The following is a 16,199-nucleotide window of genomic DNA, read 5'->3' on the forward strand; positions in this document are numbered from 1 at the left end:
CTAAGTGAACCCCCGCAATCCAAACCTCTGTTGTTCAAGGCTCAAATGTAGTTGCCAGAAACCCTCCCCCTGGCTGGAAGTCAGGCCCGGTTCTCTGTGCCCAAGCGACAGACCCTCGGGCAAGAGTGGGACGTCCCATTCTCACTGCTGGTGGGATTCCAAAGAGCCATCTTTCTGACCTCTGACAGGCCCGGCTGCACAACACAGCCTCTCAGATTCAGGTCCATGGGGTAAATGAACAAAAGCCCCTTTTCAGAGGTTCACATCCCAACAAAAGCCAAATGACCCCTTATATCTTGATTTTGCAAGATATAATGCAAAATTATTTTTTATAAATGATTTCTTCCTGGGAAGAAATAAACATTCCTGAAAAAATATTTAGCAATTTTTATTTTATTTTTGTTAGCAATTTTTAAATAAACTTTAGGCCCTGGCCTGGTAGCTCAGTAGCCAAGGGCAGGTTCACTCCGCGCCCCCCCCCCCCCCCCCTCGCCGCCTACCCCCAGGGCACATACAAGAATCAACCAATGAATGCACAAATAAGTCCAACAGTGCCTTAACCAGTTTGGCTCAGTGGGTAGAGCGGTTTGGCTCAGTGGGTAGAGCCTCGGCCTGCGGACTGAAAGGTCCCAGGTTCGATTCTGGTCAAGGACCTTAGTTGTGGGCACATCCCCAGTAGTGGGTGTGCAGGAGGCAGCTGATCGATGTTTCTCTTGCATCGATGCTTCTAACTCTCTAACCCTCTCCCTTCCTCTCTGTAAAATATCAATAAAATATATTTTAAAAAATAAGTCCAACACCAAATCTCTCTCTCTCCCCTCTATCCCTTTCCCTTCCTCTCTCTCTCAAATCAATAATTAAAAACATTTAAAAACACGTTAATGGGATCAAGTGTTCTGGGAGTCACGCACCCACCTCAAGTGACCTGGAACCAGACTTTCCCCCTAACAGTGAGCCAGCCCCCTCCTACCCTCTTTCCTGTAAGATGGACCCGGGGCTGCGAGCGCACGGGGCCTCCGTTTTGCCTCCCCCGTCTGCGCTCATCTCAGCGTCTCTCCCTCGCCCTGGAGTGTCCCCGGTTTCTCCCGTTTTCTCGGTCAGCGGGGTCTCTGAGGTCTCCTCGCCGCCCCAGCCCGACGCTGCGGGGCGCACGAGGTTGCCCCGCCCGCAGCGCCCGGGTCCCCTTACCGCCGCCCGGCCCTGCGCCCGCGGCCCCTTTAAGGCGCGCCCCGCCCCGCGCCCGCCGCCCCGTTAAGGCGGGCCCGGCGCTGGCCCGTCCCCGGGGTCGGGAGGTGCACCCGGCTCCAAAGGACGCTCCTGCCCGGGCTCAGTCCCCATCCGGCCGCGCGATGGCGGGGGCCGCGCTGAGGGTCGCGGGGCGGCAGCTGAGCCTGCACCGCGGGGCGGGGGCGCCGGTCCTGCTGCGGCAGGTGAGCGCGGCGGGAGCGGGTCGGGCCTGGGCGGCCGCGGGGCGGAGGTCCCGGTGCCGTGAGCCGGGAGGGCCCTGGGGGCCCCGTTCTTCACGCAGAGCGCGAGGGACGTCCTGGGAAGCGGGGCCTCGGGCCCCCGGCTCCGGGGGCGGGGGCGCTGCCTCTGGATCTTCGGGGCGCGCGCCGCGGCCGGGCTCCCAGGCGCTCGCGAGCCCGAGCCTGATCCGCGCTGTCACCTGCCCCCGCCCCTTCCCAGCTGTTTGAGCCCAAGAGCTGCACCTACACGTACCTGCTGGGGGACCGAGAGGCTCGCGAGGCCGTCCTGATCGACCCGGTTCTGGAGACGGCGCCCCGGGACGCCAAGCTGGTCCAGGAGCTGGGGCTGCGGCTGCTGTACGCCGGTCAGTCTGGCCGGACGCCCGGCCGGGCCGGGGATGGGGGTGGGGGGTGGAGGATGGGGAGGGGGTGTTGGGGGGCAGGGACCCCCCGCCCTGTGCGCTCCTGGACCTCGCCTCTGCCTCCCTCCAGTGAACACCCACTGCCACGCCGACCACATCACGGGCTCCGGGCTGCTGCGCTCCCTGCTCCCCGGCTGCCAGTCCGTCATCTCCCGCCGCAGCGGGGCCCAGGCGGACCTGCACATAGAGGACGGACAGTCCATCCGCTTCGGGCGCTTCGTGAGTTGGATGCTTCGTGAGTTGGAGGCCGGGTCCGCGAGAGGGTGGCGGCCTGGACTCCTTGGGCTGCAGGGGCGCGGGGCCTGGGTTCCTGACCCGCCCCCCCCCCCCCCCCCCCCCGCCCCCCAGTTCCGCCTCTGGGAGCAGGCGGGCCCCTGGCTCTGGGCAGGTGTGTCCTGACCGAGCCCTTTAAGTCAATAGCACTTAGGGAGTTTCCTGCAGCTCTGGGGCAACTCCTTTGGCCTGGCATCTCCATAAAAGCTGATTGGGGGGCTGGAATGCCAAGACCAGGGCTGAGGGAGAGCCCCAGGCCTGTCTCCTGAGAGCCACTGTTGGAGGAAGTCGCATTGTGTTGCTTGGGACGAGGGAGAGGCCAGCGAGGGCCTAGGGTGCAACGTTTAAGGAGCCTCACTCTCACGGTCAGCACCCTGGGGCCCTGGCAGGGTAGCTCCGTGGGTTAGAGCGTCCTCCGTCCCAGGTCAGGGCACATACAAGAGTCAGTCAATGAATGCATCTATAAGCGGACCAACACATCCATTTCTCTCTCTCTCTCAAATTAATAATTTTTTTAAAAAAAGTCATCGCCTTCTTAAATGTTGTGCCCCAGGCATTGTCTGCTTGGCCCAGCCCTGCGATTGCTTCACACCAGAACGATCTCTAAAGGCTCCTTCCTGCCTTTCCTTTCTTCACACAGGCACCCTCAGCAGGTGTCTGGCCAGAAGGGCAACCCAGGGTTAATGCGAGGGTGGGAGGGTGCTGGGGGAGTTGTCCTCAGAGAACTGGCAGGGCTTTTTTTTCTGATCAGAAAAGATATAGAGAATTTGGCTGACCCTGGGGGCAGAATGTCAGGTGACAGGGTGAGGAATCAGTCTTCAGATTAGAGGATTTTGCTGAATGGAGATAGTTTGAGTCAGAGCATTAAGCAGAAATGAGTGGAATAAGCAGATTTAGCTATAATGGTTACAGCCTCTTTATTTCAAGCCTTTTTCCGAAAGCAGATGAACAGAATGCATTGTACATGTATGTACACTGTATACAATAGCCAGGTGCTGAAGTGCATTTCTGGGGTTGAGAAGTCTTAGAGGAGTGAGAAATGGTCAGATTTTGTGTCAAGATCAGCCCCTTGTTAAATTAAGTGAATGATGTTTTCAATGAACGAACATTGAAGGGGTTAGCCAGGTAGATTTAGCTTCAGTGTTTGTTGTTTTAAACAGCTTTACTGACTTAATTCATCAATCATCGGATTCACCCATTAAAAGTGTACAATTCAATGACTTAGTGTAATCACAGAGTTGTGCAATCGCCACCACAATTGATTTTTGAATATTTCAACATTCAAAAAAAAAAATCCCATACCTCTTAGCTGTCATCTCAGCCCCGCCCCCTTTCATCCCTACAGCCTTAATTAAGCAACCACGCATCTACTTTCTGTCTATATATTTGACTATTCTGGACATTTTGTAGAAATGGAATCAGACAATATGTGGCCTTAAGTGACTGGCTTCTGTCACGGATCGTAATGTTTTTCAGGTTCATCCATGTTGTAGCCTAGCCCTGGCCAGGTGGTTCAGTTCTTCCTGTGCACCGAAATGGTGCAGGTCTGGACTCCTGGTCAGGGCAATGCCCAGGTTTTGAGTTTGATCCCAGATAGGGGCATGTACAGGAGGCAACAGATCGATGTTTCTCACTTTCCCTCCCCTCTCCCTTCCTTTCTCTCTAAAAATCAATAAAAGCATGTCCTCGGATGAGGATTAACAGACAGAAAAAAAACATGTTGTAGCATATATCAGTGTTTCATTTCTTTTTTTTAAATCCTCACTTGAGGATATGCTTATTGATTTGAGAGAGAGAGAGAGAGAAACATTGATGAGAGAGAGAACATCAATTTGTTGCCTTCCATACTTGCCCCGACCCAGGATTGAACCTGCAGCCTTTGGGTGCACAGAGTGACACTCCAACCAACTCAGTCACACCAGCCAGGGCCCCTTCCTTCCTTCCTTCCTTCCTTCCTTCCTTCCTTCCTTCCTTCCTTCCTTCCTTCCTTCCTCCCTCCCTCCCTCCCTCCCTCCCTCCCTCTCTCTCTCTCTCTCCCTCCCTCCCTTCCTCCCTCCTTCCCTTTTTCCCCCTTCCTTCCTCTTTCTTTCTCTTAATCTTCACCAAGGATGTTTTCTCATTGATTTTTAGAGAGAGTGGAAGAAGGGGGAGAGACACAGACAAACATCAATGTGAGCGAGACACATCGATTGGTTGCCTCCTGCACCCACCCTGACCAGGTTGAGCCTGCTACCTGGGTATGTGCCCTTGACCAGAATCAAACCTGGGACCCTTCAGTTCACAGGCCGACGCTCTATCCACTGAGCCAAACCAGCCAGGGCTGCTGCTGCTTCTCCTTCTCCTTCTCCTTCTCCTTCTCCTTCTCCTTCTCCTTCTCCTTCTCCTTCTCCTCCTTCTTCTTATTCTCCATCCTCCTCCTCCTCCTCCTCCTCCTTCTCCTTCTTCTTCTTCTTCTAAATATATTTTTATTGGTTTCAGAGAGGAAAGGAGAGGGAGAGAGAGACAGAAACATCAATGATGAGAGAGAATCATTGATCAGCTGCCTCCTGCACAACCCCTATTGGGGATTGAGCCCACATCCTGAGCATGTGCCCTTGACCAGAATTGAACCCCGGACCCTTCAATCCACACGCCGATGCTCTATCCTCTTAGGCAAACCAGCTAGGGCATAGGGCTTCTTTTTACTGTTACCTAATATTCTATTGTTTGGATATACTACATTTTATACATCAGTTTATTAGTTGATAGACATTTGAGTTGTTTCCATTTTTTGGCTATTTTGAATAATGCTGCTATGAATAATCATGTACAAGTTTTCGTGTACATGACAGGTGCTTTCGTTTTCTTTGGGTATATGCGTAGGGTAAAATTGCTGCATCATATGCTAACACCATGTTTAACAGTTTGAGGAAATGCCAGACTGTTACCCAAAAGGGCTGCACCATTTTATGTGCCCACCAGCAGTGGATGAGGGCTCCCGCCCTCCATATCCTTGTCAACACCTGTTACTATCTGTCATTATGAATATTGAGCATTTTGTTGGGTTTTCACCCGAGTTCTTTATACACCTTTAGGGACGGGCACCGTTTTTTTCTCTCCCTTATTTTTCCTCCCCCCACTTTTGTTGTTGTTGTTGTTAATCCTCACCGGACGATATTTTTTTCCATTGATTTTTAGACAATGGAAGGGAGGGGAAGAGACACACAGAGAGAAACATCGATGTGAGAGAGACACATTGATTGGTTGCCTCTTGCATGTGCCCTGACTGAGGCCAGGATGAGCCTGCAACTGATTTATGTGCCCTTGACTGGAATAGGACCCGAGACCCTTCAGTCCGATGTTCCTCTCACTGAGCCAAGCCTGTCCAGTCCCCCCACACCTTATTTGTTTGTTTGTTTGTTTGTTTATTTATTTCCTCATCCCAGGATATTTTTCCATTGCTTTTTAGAGAGAGTGGAAGAGAGAGGGAAAGCTAGAGAGAAACATCGATGTGAGAGAAACACATCGATTGGTTGCCTCCTGCACAAGCCTTGACCAGGACCGGGACTGGGGAGGAGCCTGCAACCAAGGTATGTGTTCTTGAAGGGAATCAAACCCGGGACCCTTTGGTCCGCAGGCCAGTGCTCTGTCCACTGGGCCAAACCGGCCAGGGCTCCACCCACTTTTTAGAATTGAGTTGTAACATACATATAATATAGTACAAAGTGCACATGTGCAGCTTGGTAAATTTTTACATGTTTGCACTTGAGTATCCACCGCCCAGATTCAGATATAAAACAGGCCCAACACCACAGACGGCTTCCTTGTTCCTCTTTCTGGCCATTGGCACCTCACCACGGGATCATTCTTCTGTCTTAATCTTAGGTTAGTTCTGCTTATTCTGGACCTTATAGCCGGGAATCATACAGCGTGTACTCTTTTGTGCCTGGCTTTTTTCTTGTTCTTCTTATTTTTTAAAAAATATATTTTTACTGACTTTTAGAGAGAGCGGAAGGGAGAGGGTAGAGTGATAGAAACATCTATGAGAGAGAAACACCATCAATCGGCTGCCTCCTGCATGCCCCTTACTGGGGATCAAGCCCGCAACCGGGCATGTGCCCTGACCAGGAATCGAACCAGCAACTCTTGGTTCCTGGATTGACTCTCAACCACTGACCCACACCAACTGGGTTTCTCTTATTTTAAAAAATATATTTTTTAAAATCCTCAACTGAGGATATTTTTCCCATTGATTTCTAGAAAGAGTGGGAGGGAGGGGGGGGAGTGAGAGAGAGGTGAGAGAGACACATCAGTTGGTTGCCCCTCACACATGCCCCTACTGGGGTTGGGGAGCCTGCAACCGAGGTACGTGCCCTCGCCTGGGAAACAAACCCAAGACCCTTCTGTCCGCAGGCCAGCGCTCTAACCACTGAGCACCTGGCCAGGGCCAGGCTTATTTCGCTGTACATAATGTTGCATATGGTTGTAATCTTTCCTTTTGTTGCCATATAGCAGGGGCTGATAAACTTCTTCTGTGAAGGACCAGATAGTAAATGTTTTCAGTTTGCGGGTCATATGGTCTCTGTTGTAACTACTCAATTCTCCCGTTGGCATGAAAGCAGCCATAGATGATGCTTTCTTACCGAATGAATCAGCATGCCTGTGCTCCGATAAAACTTTATTTATGGCCACTGAAATTTTAATTTCAATAATTTTCACGTGCAATGAAATAATCAGTCTTACTTTTATTTTATTTTTTTCAACCATGAAAAAGTGTAACAACCATTCTTAGCTTTCAGACCTTATGAAAGCAAGTGGCAGGCCCCATGCATCAGCCATAGCTTACCGACCCCAATGTAGAATATTTCATTGTGTGAATTTATGATGATACTGTATCCGTTCTCCTTTTGATGGCTGATTGCAGTTTTAGGCTATTATGAATAGTGCTGTTTTGATTCTTGTACAAATCTCTTGGTCAATATTACTCTTGATTCCAAGGAGTTGACTTGCTGGGTCACAGAACTGACACATATTTAACTTTAGTAGAAACTGCCCAATAGTTAATTTTATTTATTTATTTATTTATTTATTTATTTATTTATTTATTCATATTGATTTCAGAGAGGAAAGGAGATAGAAATATCAATGATCAGAGAGAATCATTGATAGGCTGCCTCCTGCACCCTCCCCCCCCCAGCCCCCCCAACTGGGGATTGAGCCCACAACCTGGGCATGTGCCTTGACCATGAATCGAACCGTGACTTCCTGGTTCATAGGTTGACGCTCAACCACTGACTGAGCCACACAGACTGGGCCCTAGTGGTTTTTTTAATTGGTTGTACGTTTACACTCATAGTGGGCCAAATTTGGATCATTTCATTGTAAAATGAATTTTCTGTTTTAATAAGCAGTCATTGAGACTTGAACATTTTCTCTCTCTCTCACGAGGGGTGGTCGAGTCAGAAAGTTACTCTTTTCTGTGAAACTTGTTGATCGAGAGGGGTGCTGCTCAAGACACTGGTGTCCCAGGCCCCCCTTTTGAAATTCTGACTTCATGGTTTGGGGCAGACAGGGAATGGGTGGTCATCTCGTGGCCCACGTAAGGATTTCTGTGCTTTCTGCTGTTTGGAATTAAATATTTGAAGTGTGGAACAAGTCTATTATCCCCCAATATTTTATGAAAAATTTGAAGCACGCAGACAAGTTGAAAAAATGTTACAGCTTCCACCTCTATCCATCCATCACTTCATATTATTTTGTTCCCACAAAAAAGAAGGTTTAGCCTCGGCTGGTGTGGCTCAGTTGGTTGGAATGTTGTCCTGTGCACTGGAAGGTCTTGGGTTCGATTCCTGGTCAGGACACATACCTAGGTTGTGGGTTCGATCTCCGGTCTGGGTGTGTACAACAGGCAACCAATCGATATATCTATCTCACATTGATTCGTTTTTCTCTATTTCCCTTCCTCCCTCTCAAAAAAAATCAATTACACAAGGTTTAGCTGATGGAGGCTTAGAGTATTTAGCTACAATGGGAAGTGATATTTTGAGTTTTTGAGTAGAGAGGGCATAGAAAACACGCATAGTTATACCGAGACCAAACACTTGAAGACTGGAGCAAAAGCAGACACTTAGACCGAAGGAAAAGAAGCCAAGAGCTTACTTGCCACCAGGGGGCAGTGTGAGCCATCGGAACTGCAAGGGGCGTGAGCTGCGGGCTTGCACTGATCCCTGGATTTAGCTGATGGAAGTAGTTTCAGAAGTTAGATCATTAGGGTCATATTTTTTCCTGACAATTGCTTCCCTGAATTAAGTGTGGGGATTTAAATAACGAGGACTCCCTGGGCTGGCATTTCTGCATCCAGGATTCTTAACGGCAGTATTGGAAGTGGCTTTGGTAGATCAGAGAGCGCGCACATTTGAGATGACGGACACTCCTAACTTGTCCTCTAACAGGACTGTATGAGTTGTACCCACATCCCAGGAAATGTGAAGGCTTTCCTCAAACACCCTGAGTAACTGACAGTTGCCAGTCTGGTAGGTGAAACATAAAGATTTTAAAATTAGCCCTAACCAGTTTGGCTCAGTGGATAGAGCCTCCGCCTGTGGACTGAAGGGTCCCAGGTTCGATTCCGATCAAGGGCATGAACCTTGGTTGTGGGCACATCCCCAGTAGGGGGCGTGCAGGAGGCAGCTGATCGATGCTTCTCTCTCATGGATGTTTCTAACTCTCTATCCCTGTCCCTTCCTCTCTGTAAAAAACCAATAAAATATATTTTTTTAAAAATTTAACTCTCCCTCTTCCTTTTAAGGGAGAGCAAACATCTTTTCATATGTTTTTTGACTATTTGTTTCCTCTCCCATGAATTCCTGTTTTTTCTTTTGCCCATTTTCTTTTGGGGGTTCTTATTGATGCTTAGGAGCTGTTAATATGTATGGCTATTCACACTTTATAATACTTTCTTATACATGCTGCTACCTGCCTCTGCGGTTCTTTTTAGTCTTTTAACTCTGATTTTGTTCTTTTCTATAGTGAAGTTAAACTCTGTGGCCACATCTGTTACTATTTTTTCTTATGGCCTATGAATTTCCTGTCATGCTTAGAAAAACCTTTCCTACCTCAAGATTTTATATACATATTCTCCTATATATATTTCCAGAATTTTAATTTTTTTATGTTTAGATATGTAGGGTATCCTGAATTTTGTGTTTTATTTTAATTATAAAGTTGCATGTTCACTATTTTTAAAAGAAGGGTTGATATAAGCACTGCCTGGGCAGCTCAGTTGGTTGGGTGTTGTCCCTACACGCCAAGGTTGTGGGTTCCATCTCTGGTCAGTGCACATGCCCAGGTTGTGGGCTGGATCCCCAGTAGGGGGCGTGCAGGAGTCAGCTGGTCAAGAATTCTCTCTCATCATTGATGTTTCTGTCTGTCTCTCCCTTGTCTCCCTCTTCCTTCCTCTCTGAAATAAATAAAAATATATTTAAATAGCCGAAACCGGTTTGGCTCGGTGGATAGAGCGTCGGCCTGCGGACTGAAGGGTCCCGGGTTCGATTCCGGTCAAGGGCATGTACCTGGGTTGCGGACACATCCCCAGTGGGAGATGTGCAGGAGGCAGCTGATCGATGTTTCTCTCTCATCGATGTTTCCAGCTCTCTATCTCTCTCCCTTCCTCTCTGTAAAAATCAATAAAATATATTTTAAAAAAAAATATTTAAATAAAGAATCAACCAATGAATGCATAAACAAATGGAACAACAAATTGATTTTTGTTGTTGTTTCTTTTTCTCTCCCCCCCCCCCCCGCCTCATCAATAAATAAAAAAGGATGGTGTAGGAAAAGTCTAAAGAACAAACTATATATTTAGAGTTAATTAATTCTTAAAAAATGACACTGTATAGTGGCTCTGTAACCTGCTTTTTGTACTTACTGGATATTAAACATATTTTTGTGTCATTAAATATCCTGTATAATAAAAGGCTATTATGCAAATCAACTGAATGGTGGAATGACAGTTTGCTATGATGCGCACTGACCACCAGGTGGCATATGCTCAATGCAGGAGCTGTCAGTTAGACATCCCCTGAGGGCTCCTGGACTGTGATAGGGTGCAGGCCAGGTTGAGGGACCCCCCCCCCCCGGGGCATGAATTTCATGCACCGGGCCTCTAGTTTGTGTATATTATTGTTAAATTTTATTTTAATGACTTGTTAGTGTTCTATATTTATATTAGTATGTTTATCTTTTTCTTATTGATTTGCAAGACCTGTTTGGATATGAAGAATACTGACCATGTGGTATATGTGTTGCAAATATAGTCCCCAGCTTGTTTGTTCCCTTTAAATTTTGTTGAGGATGTTTTTGGCATTGCAAGACTTCAACTTGAATTAAGTCAAACCATTGATCTCTTCCATAATGATGTATGACTTTAGGGATCAGATTTGCATGTTCTTCCCTAACCAGAGGTCATATATTCATTTGTACTTTTGAGGCTGTCACAGTTTTATGGTTTATTTTCTTGCCTTTAATTCATTTGGAGTTTATGCTGGTGTGAGGTTTGAGCCTGGAAATCTAACTTAATTTTTTTACAAAACAGGTGATCTAGAGGTGACCCTGGGGTGGGTGGGGGCTCCTGGGGTCAGATTCCAGGGCAGACCATTGGCTTCTTGGTGACTGTCTGTACTTTCCCTCCCTGGCAGGCCTTGGAGATCCGGGCCAGCCCCGGCCACACCCCAGGCTGTGTCACCTTCGTCCTGGACGATCACAGCATGGCCTTCACTGGAGATGCCCTGCTCATCCGAGGGTGTGGGCGGACGGACTTCCAGCAAGGTCCAGGCCCCTTTCCTCAACCTGAGGTCTTAGTATGGTTATGTGTGCACCAGGGTTTTAAGTATCAGAAGAATGAATGAAGGAGTGTTCAACTTTCAGGGAGTCAGGGTTAAACTCAAGGCATTTAGCTGCCGGAGTGGAGGGGGGAGAGTTAGATTCAGGGGTTAGCAGGTCAGAGAACAGTTAGGTTGAGGGGTTTGGCTGTTAGGGGACAGTTAGATTCCAGGGTGTGTTAATTATCTGTTGCTGTGAAAGAAATTACTCCAGAACCGAGTGGCTTAAAACAGTGATTAACACTTATCATCTCACAGAGCGTCTGAGAGTGTGGACTCGGGCAGCTCAGCTGGGTGGTTTTGGCGCAGGGTCTCCCATGGGGTTGCGGTCACGCTAGGGGCCTGGGCTTCAGTCATCTGAAGGCTCGCCTGGGGCTGGAGGATCTGCTTCCCTGAGGCTCACTCAAATGGCTGGCCACCTGGCCCTGGCTGTGGGCAGGCGTCCTCAGTGCCTCCCCGAGTGGACCTCTTTGTGGGGCTAAGTAATGTCATGGCAACATGGCAGCCGGATTCTCTCTAAGGGGATAATGAGAGAGAGAGAGAGAGAGAGAGAGAGAGAGAGAGAGAGAGAGCGCCTAATTTTTTAAAATGACCTAGTCTCCTAGGTTAACTCTGTCATTTCTGCAATAACTTATGTATGAGATGCAAGTCCCTTATCCAAACCACTAAATCAAGGTGAAGGGAATTCACGTTATATTTTTTTAGAGTGTCGAAGAGTTTGTGGACATATTTTAAAACCCCATAAGGGGTTTAGCTGCTGGAGGTGTGGCGGGGGTGGGGGCATGCGGGGTTTGATTCAGGAGTTTAGCTGCTAGAAATGGTTAGTCAGTGCTCTGATTGCTTGGGGGCCGTGTCACCTTTGGGTTTGGCTTCTGGGGGGACTTAGATTCAGAAGTTTCACTGTGGGAAGGGGGTTTCAGAATCTCAGGGTTTGGCTGATCTTTGAGTGTGTGTGTGTGTGTGTGAGATTGTAGGGTTGACAATAGATTGGGTGGATTTGGCTGCCTTTTGGGAGGAGGGCGAAACTGGATGAGATGGGAAAGACAGAGCCGCGTTGAGTTGGCCGTGGGTAACTTTCTTCCTCTCCTTTTCCCTCCATCTCCGTCTCTGTCTTTCTCTCCGAGGCTCCTATTCTCTTTATCCACTCCCCAAGCAGTCATGAAATGGGAGGATTTAGGCTGCGATGAAAGGTGGAAGAACATTCCAGAGAGGTTTCCCCTGCCCCAGCTGGGGACGCGGGGCTCCTTGTTGGAACCATGGCGCCATTCTCCTCATGGCCTCATGCCTTCAGTGTCTGCCATCTTCCCCGCCCGGACCCTTTCTTGTCATCCCCGAGCGAGGCCCCGTCCCTTGGTGCTTCAGGGTCTCCTCCCAGCCTTGTCTACAGCCATGCTGATTTTTCTCCATTCCCCAGTTACTTGTCCACGCTGTTCCCCCTGCCTAGAATGCCCTTCCCGCTCCTTCTCTAGCTAGATAAAGGGGTACCGGCAGGAAATGAGGGAGAGGTTTTAGCGACCTCCCACCCTTTTCTTAAGGGGAGGGGTTCAGGGGCCTTTCTTTCTTGTCCTCTTGACCCACTGACCCCTGAGCTTTCCCTCCCCAGGCTGTGCCAAGACCTTGTACCGCTCTGTCCACGAGAAGATCTTCACGCTTCCAGGAGACTGTCTGATCTACCCGGCCCATGATTACCACGGTGAGGGCTTCCTGGAGGGGGTGTGGGACCTACATCATTTACTGCTGTTGGACAGGGAGCACTGATCCTCTGGGGCATGGGACTGCCGTTCCCTGAGACTCCTCTGGCCAAAGCACAGTCACGTGCTTATGTGTACTGAGTGTGGATGTAGAAACCACAACTCCTAGAATTCCGGGGCGCGTGGGTTTTCCTGGGACCTCTTTCCAGTGGTTCTCAACCTTCCTAATGCCGCCACCCTTTATTACAGTTCCTCATGTTGTGGTGACCCCCCAACCATAAAATTATTTTCGTTGCTACTTCATAACTGTAATTCTGCTACTGTTATGAATCATCATGTAAATATCTGATATGCTATATGTGTTTTCCGATGGTCGCGACCCACAGGTTGAGAACCACTGTTAGGGAACTGTGAGAAACTACATTTCCCATATTGCCTGTTGAGGAGGGATAGCAGTTTCAGGAACATTCCAGGCCAGAGAGGCACCCCAAAGCCTCCTGGGAAATGTAGTCCTGAGAGGCCGGAGGCACCAAAGGATGGACATTCCTCCCCCTCTCTTGGCCACTAGGACTCACGGTGTCCACTGTGGAGGAGGAGCGGACGTTGAACCCTCGGCTCACCCTCAGCTGTGAGGAGTTTGTCAAGGTCATGGACAACCTGAACTTGCCAAAGCCTCAGCAGATAGGTGAGCACTTGGGAACCTGGACTCCTGGGTCTGAGGGAGGAGGGGCTGGAGGCTGGACTCCTGGGTCTGAGGGAGGAGGGGCTGGGGCCTGGACCCTGGGTCTGAGGGAGGAGGGGCTGGGGGCCTGGACTCCTGGGTCTGAGGGGCTGGGGGCCTGGACGCGGGTCTGGGGGAGGGCTGGCGCCTGGGTCTGAGGGAGGAGGGGCTGGAGGCTGGACGCCTGGGTCTGAGGAGGAGGGGCTGGGGGCGGGACTCCTGGGTCTGAGGGAGGAGGGGCTGGGGGCCTGGACTCCTGGGTCTGAGGGAGGAGGGGCTGGGGCCTGGACTCCTGGGTCTGAGGGAGGAGGGGCTGGGGGCCTGGACTCCTGGGTCTGAGGGAGGAGGGGCTGGGGCCTGGACTCCTGGGTCTGAGGGAGGAGGGGCTGGGGGCCTGGACTCCTGGGTCTGAGGGAGGAGGGGGCTGGGGCCTGGACACCTGGGTCTGAGGGAGGAGGGGCTGGGGACCTGGACTCCTGGGTCTGAGGGAGGAGGGGCTGGGGGCCTGGACTCCTGGGTCTGAGGGAGGAGGAGGCTCAGGGCTGCAACTCCAGTTTTCCAAAGAAGAGGGCCCTTAGGATTTCTGGGTCCCATTTAAGCTTGAGGGGAGGGCACCTGCTGGGGCCCCTTGGTTTCACCCTTGGTTTCTTCCTTTCAGACGTTGCTGTTCCAGCGAACATGCGCTGTGGGGTCCAGACCCCCCCTTCCTGACGTTATCGCTGTCAGGTGCTCGTAGCCATTAAAAATGCACTAGATGGGGTGAGGGGAGAGGTGCCAGCACTGGAGCTTCTCTCCTCTTCCCCTCCCCCACCTGCCCTCAAACTTCTTACATAAAAAAATAAATATTTTTGCTGTGAATCTGACTTCCGTCTGTTTTCTGGGGGAACCATTTGGGCTTCTGGGTGGAGGTGCTTGGAGGGGGGTTAGTTCTGGTCCCTGGAGAGGCCAGAGAGTAGGGCAGGGTGAAGGGCCAGAGAGCCCAGAGGAGGAGATGTTCTAACTCACAAGGGCAGAAGCAAACAGATCTCTGGGCAGGGCTTCTCGCTCCGTGGATGAGAACACCGTGCTGCATTCGAGCCATTTCCCTCTGTGAGACCCAGGATAAGGTAATTCTCTTCTCCAGGCCTCAACTTCCTCATCTGTAAAATGGGTCCATATGTGTGAGGTACTTGGCACAGTGTTAACCACTATTTTTTTTAAAGGAAGATTAAGATTTTTTTTTTTAATGAAAATGTTAGCAGTGTAAGATATGGGATACAGGAGAAATAGTTGATATTAGACTTAAAAATAAGCTTGACAAGAGGAGCCACAATGAGAAGTTGACATTTGCAATTTAAGTGCTCATATATTTAAGATGCCCAGGAAATCTAATCTGGGTGATGGACACAGGCTGACTCCTGTGTTCTAGTGACAAGCAGTGGATGCTCATCTGTTGTAAACGATAGGTGGAAAGAAGCAGATTTCTTAATCTTTTGAAATTGAGCTGATGAGTCTCTGGGAAATTGTTTTAAGGTCAAGGTTTTCTCCCCCCCGCCCCCTTTTACGTGTTACAATAAAGCTTTATTTACAGTCCTCAGCATTAGAATTTTATGTGATTTTAACAAAACATTATTCTTCTGTTGAACTTTTTTCAGTTATTTCAACCATTTTTGGCTCAGGCCTTAGTTTACCAGCTCCGGTGGTAAGTGCTGTAGCCGGACAGGATGGGAGCTCTGAAGACCCTCGCTCTCCAATAAGTTAAACTCATGTGACTCGGCCATTCTGTTCCCCTAGTTTTATAAAGAAGCAGCCATTCTTATTGTTTTGGCATAAAGACCGGGCTCAGCGTGCTTTCTTCTTTACTTCTCTGGTTGTAGGACTTCCACTCAGCCAGCTTTCTGGTGGTTCTGGATGATAGTTGCTCTGTCTTTTAGTTGTAATTTTGATGTGGTTGTGGGAGGCAGCAAGCACAGGCCATCTTGGTTCTCTCCCTTAAGGTCAAGGTTTTCCATAGAAGCCATAGAACTTTTGTCAGCACAATGGATGTCAGCAGCCATAGAATGCCCACCCTAACCATGCCCATTGATTTGTCCTCGGCCCCCAGAGTACCAGGATTGCCACACTCTGCACCCCTGCAGCTGCGACACCCACCACCACTGTTATATTGTAAATCAGAAGACACCTTAATCAATAAGCCAAATTAATTTGGAGTCCTGTTCATTTTTGCTAGCGCTAGCGGGTCCAGAGGATCTCTTGCTTCTCAAATTCTGGGGCCCGATATGGTGGAAGTCTTTTCAATTTATATGTTTTTCAGCTCTTTGTCTTCCAAATTTGGAATGAGACTTCCGGACCTTCTGAGAAAAAGTCCTGTGTGCTGGGACAGGGCCTGAGACCATCTCTCAAGGCCTGGCCTGGCGCCAGCACTGACAGCTCTGTCTGGGGCATATTTTATGGCCTCTCTGGAATGGGGAGTAGTCTTATTTTCCCTATTAAAGCAAGCAAATGTTTATGAAGCCAGAATAGCAGGGTTAAAATTTTAAACAGCAGTTTTTACCCAAGATGGAGGTTACTATGCTTCACCACGACCGCCAAAGTAGTTTCCATCCTAGATGCTGCGTGGAATCTTGGGCGATGCGGATGAGTGTTCACTATTATTGTCACTATCATGTGGAATGACCTTCCAGGCACTTCCTGGCTTGGAGTGACAGGATGCCTAATGGTTGAGACCACAGACCTGCCTGAGAACCTATCTGGCACTGCCATTAACAAGGTGTATAGCCTTTGGGGCC

The 16,199-nt window shown here is 49.4% G+C and overlaps 1 protein-coding gene across 1 annotated transcript; it reads left to right on the forward strand.

Annotated features, from left to right (window-relative positions):
- Positions 1–1,262: 1,262 nt before the first annotated feature.
- Positions 1,263–14,289, forward strand: ETHE1 (ETHE1 persulfide dioxygenase). The gene is made up of 7 exons (XM_036345536.1): positions 1,263–1,430; positions 1,687–1,831; positions 1,959–2,107; positions 10,837–10,966; positions 12,623–12,712; positions 13,279–13,395; positions 14,090–14,289. Exons 1-7 carry the CDS (start codon positions 1,350–1,352, stop codon positions 14,140–14,142), a joined length of 765 nt encoding a protein of 254 aa, XP_036201429.1. The 5' UTR covers positions 1,263–1,349; the 3' UTR covers positions 14,143–14,289.
- The last annotated feature ends 1,910 nt before the right edge of the window (positions 14,290–16,199 follow it).

Source organism: Myotis myotis, unplaced genomic scaffold (assembly GCF_014108235.1).
Source record: "Myotis myotis isolate mMyoMyo1 unplaced genomic scaffold, mMyoMyo1.p scaffold_m19_p_19, whole genome shotgun sequence".
NCBI classification, from domain to species: domain Eukaryota; kingdom Metazoa; phylum Chordata; class Mammalia; order Chiroptera; family Vespertilionidae; genus Myotis; species Myotis myotis.

What these genes read in the sequence shown, in the direction of transcription:
- ETHE1 (XM_036345536.1), top strand. Translation starts at nt 1,350, where the DNA reads ATGGCGGGGGCCGCGCTGAGGGTCGCGGGGCGGCAGCTGAGCCTGCAC. An exon ending in CCATCCGCTTCGGGCGCTTC is followed by an intron (nt 2,108 to 10,836) that starts GTGAGTTGGATG and finishes CCTCCCTGGCAG; the next exon opens with GCCTTGGAGATCCGGGCCAG. An exon ending in CCCGGCCCATGATTACCACG is followed by an intron (nt 12,713 to 13,278) that starts GTGAGGGCTTCC and finishes CTTGGCCACTAG; the next exon opens with GACTCACGGTGTCCACTGTG.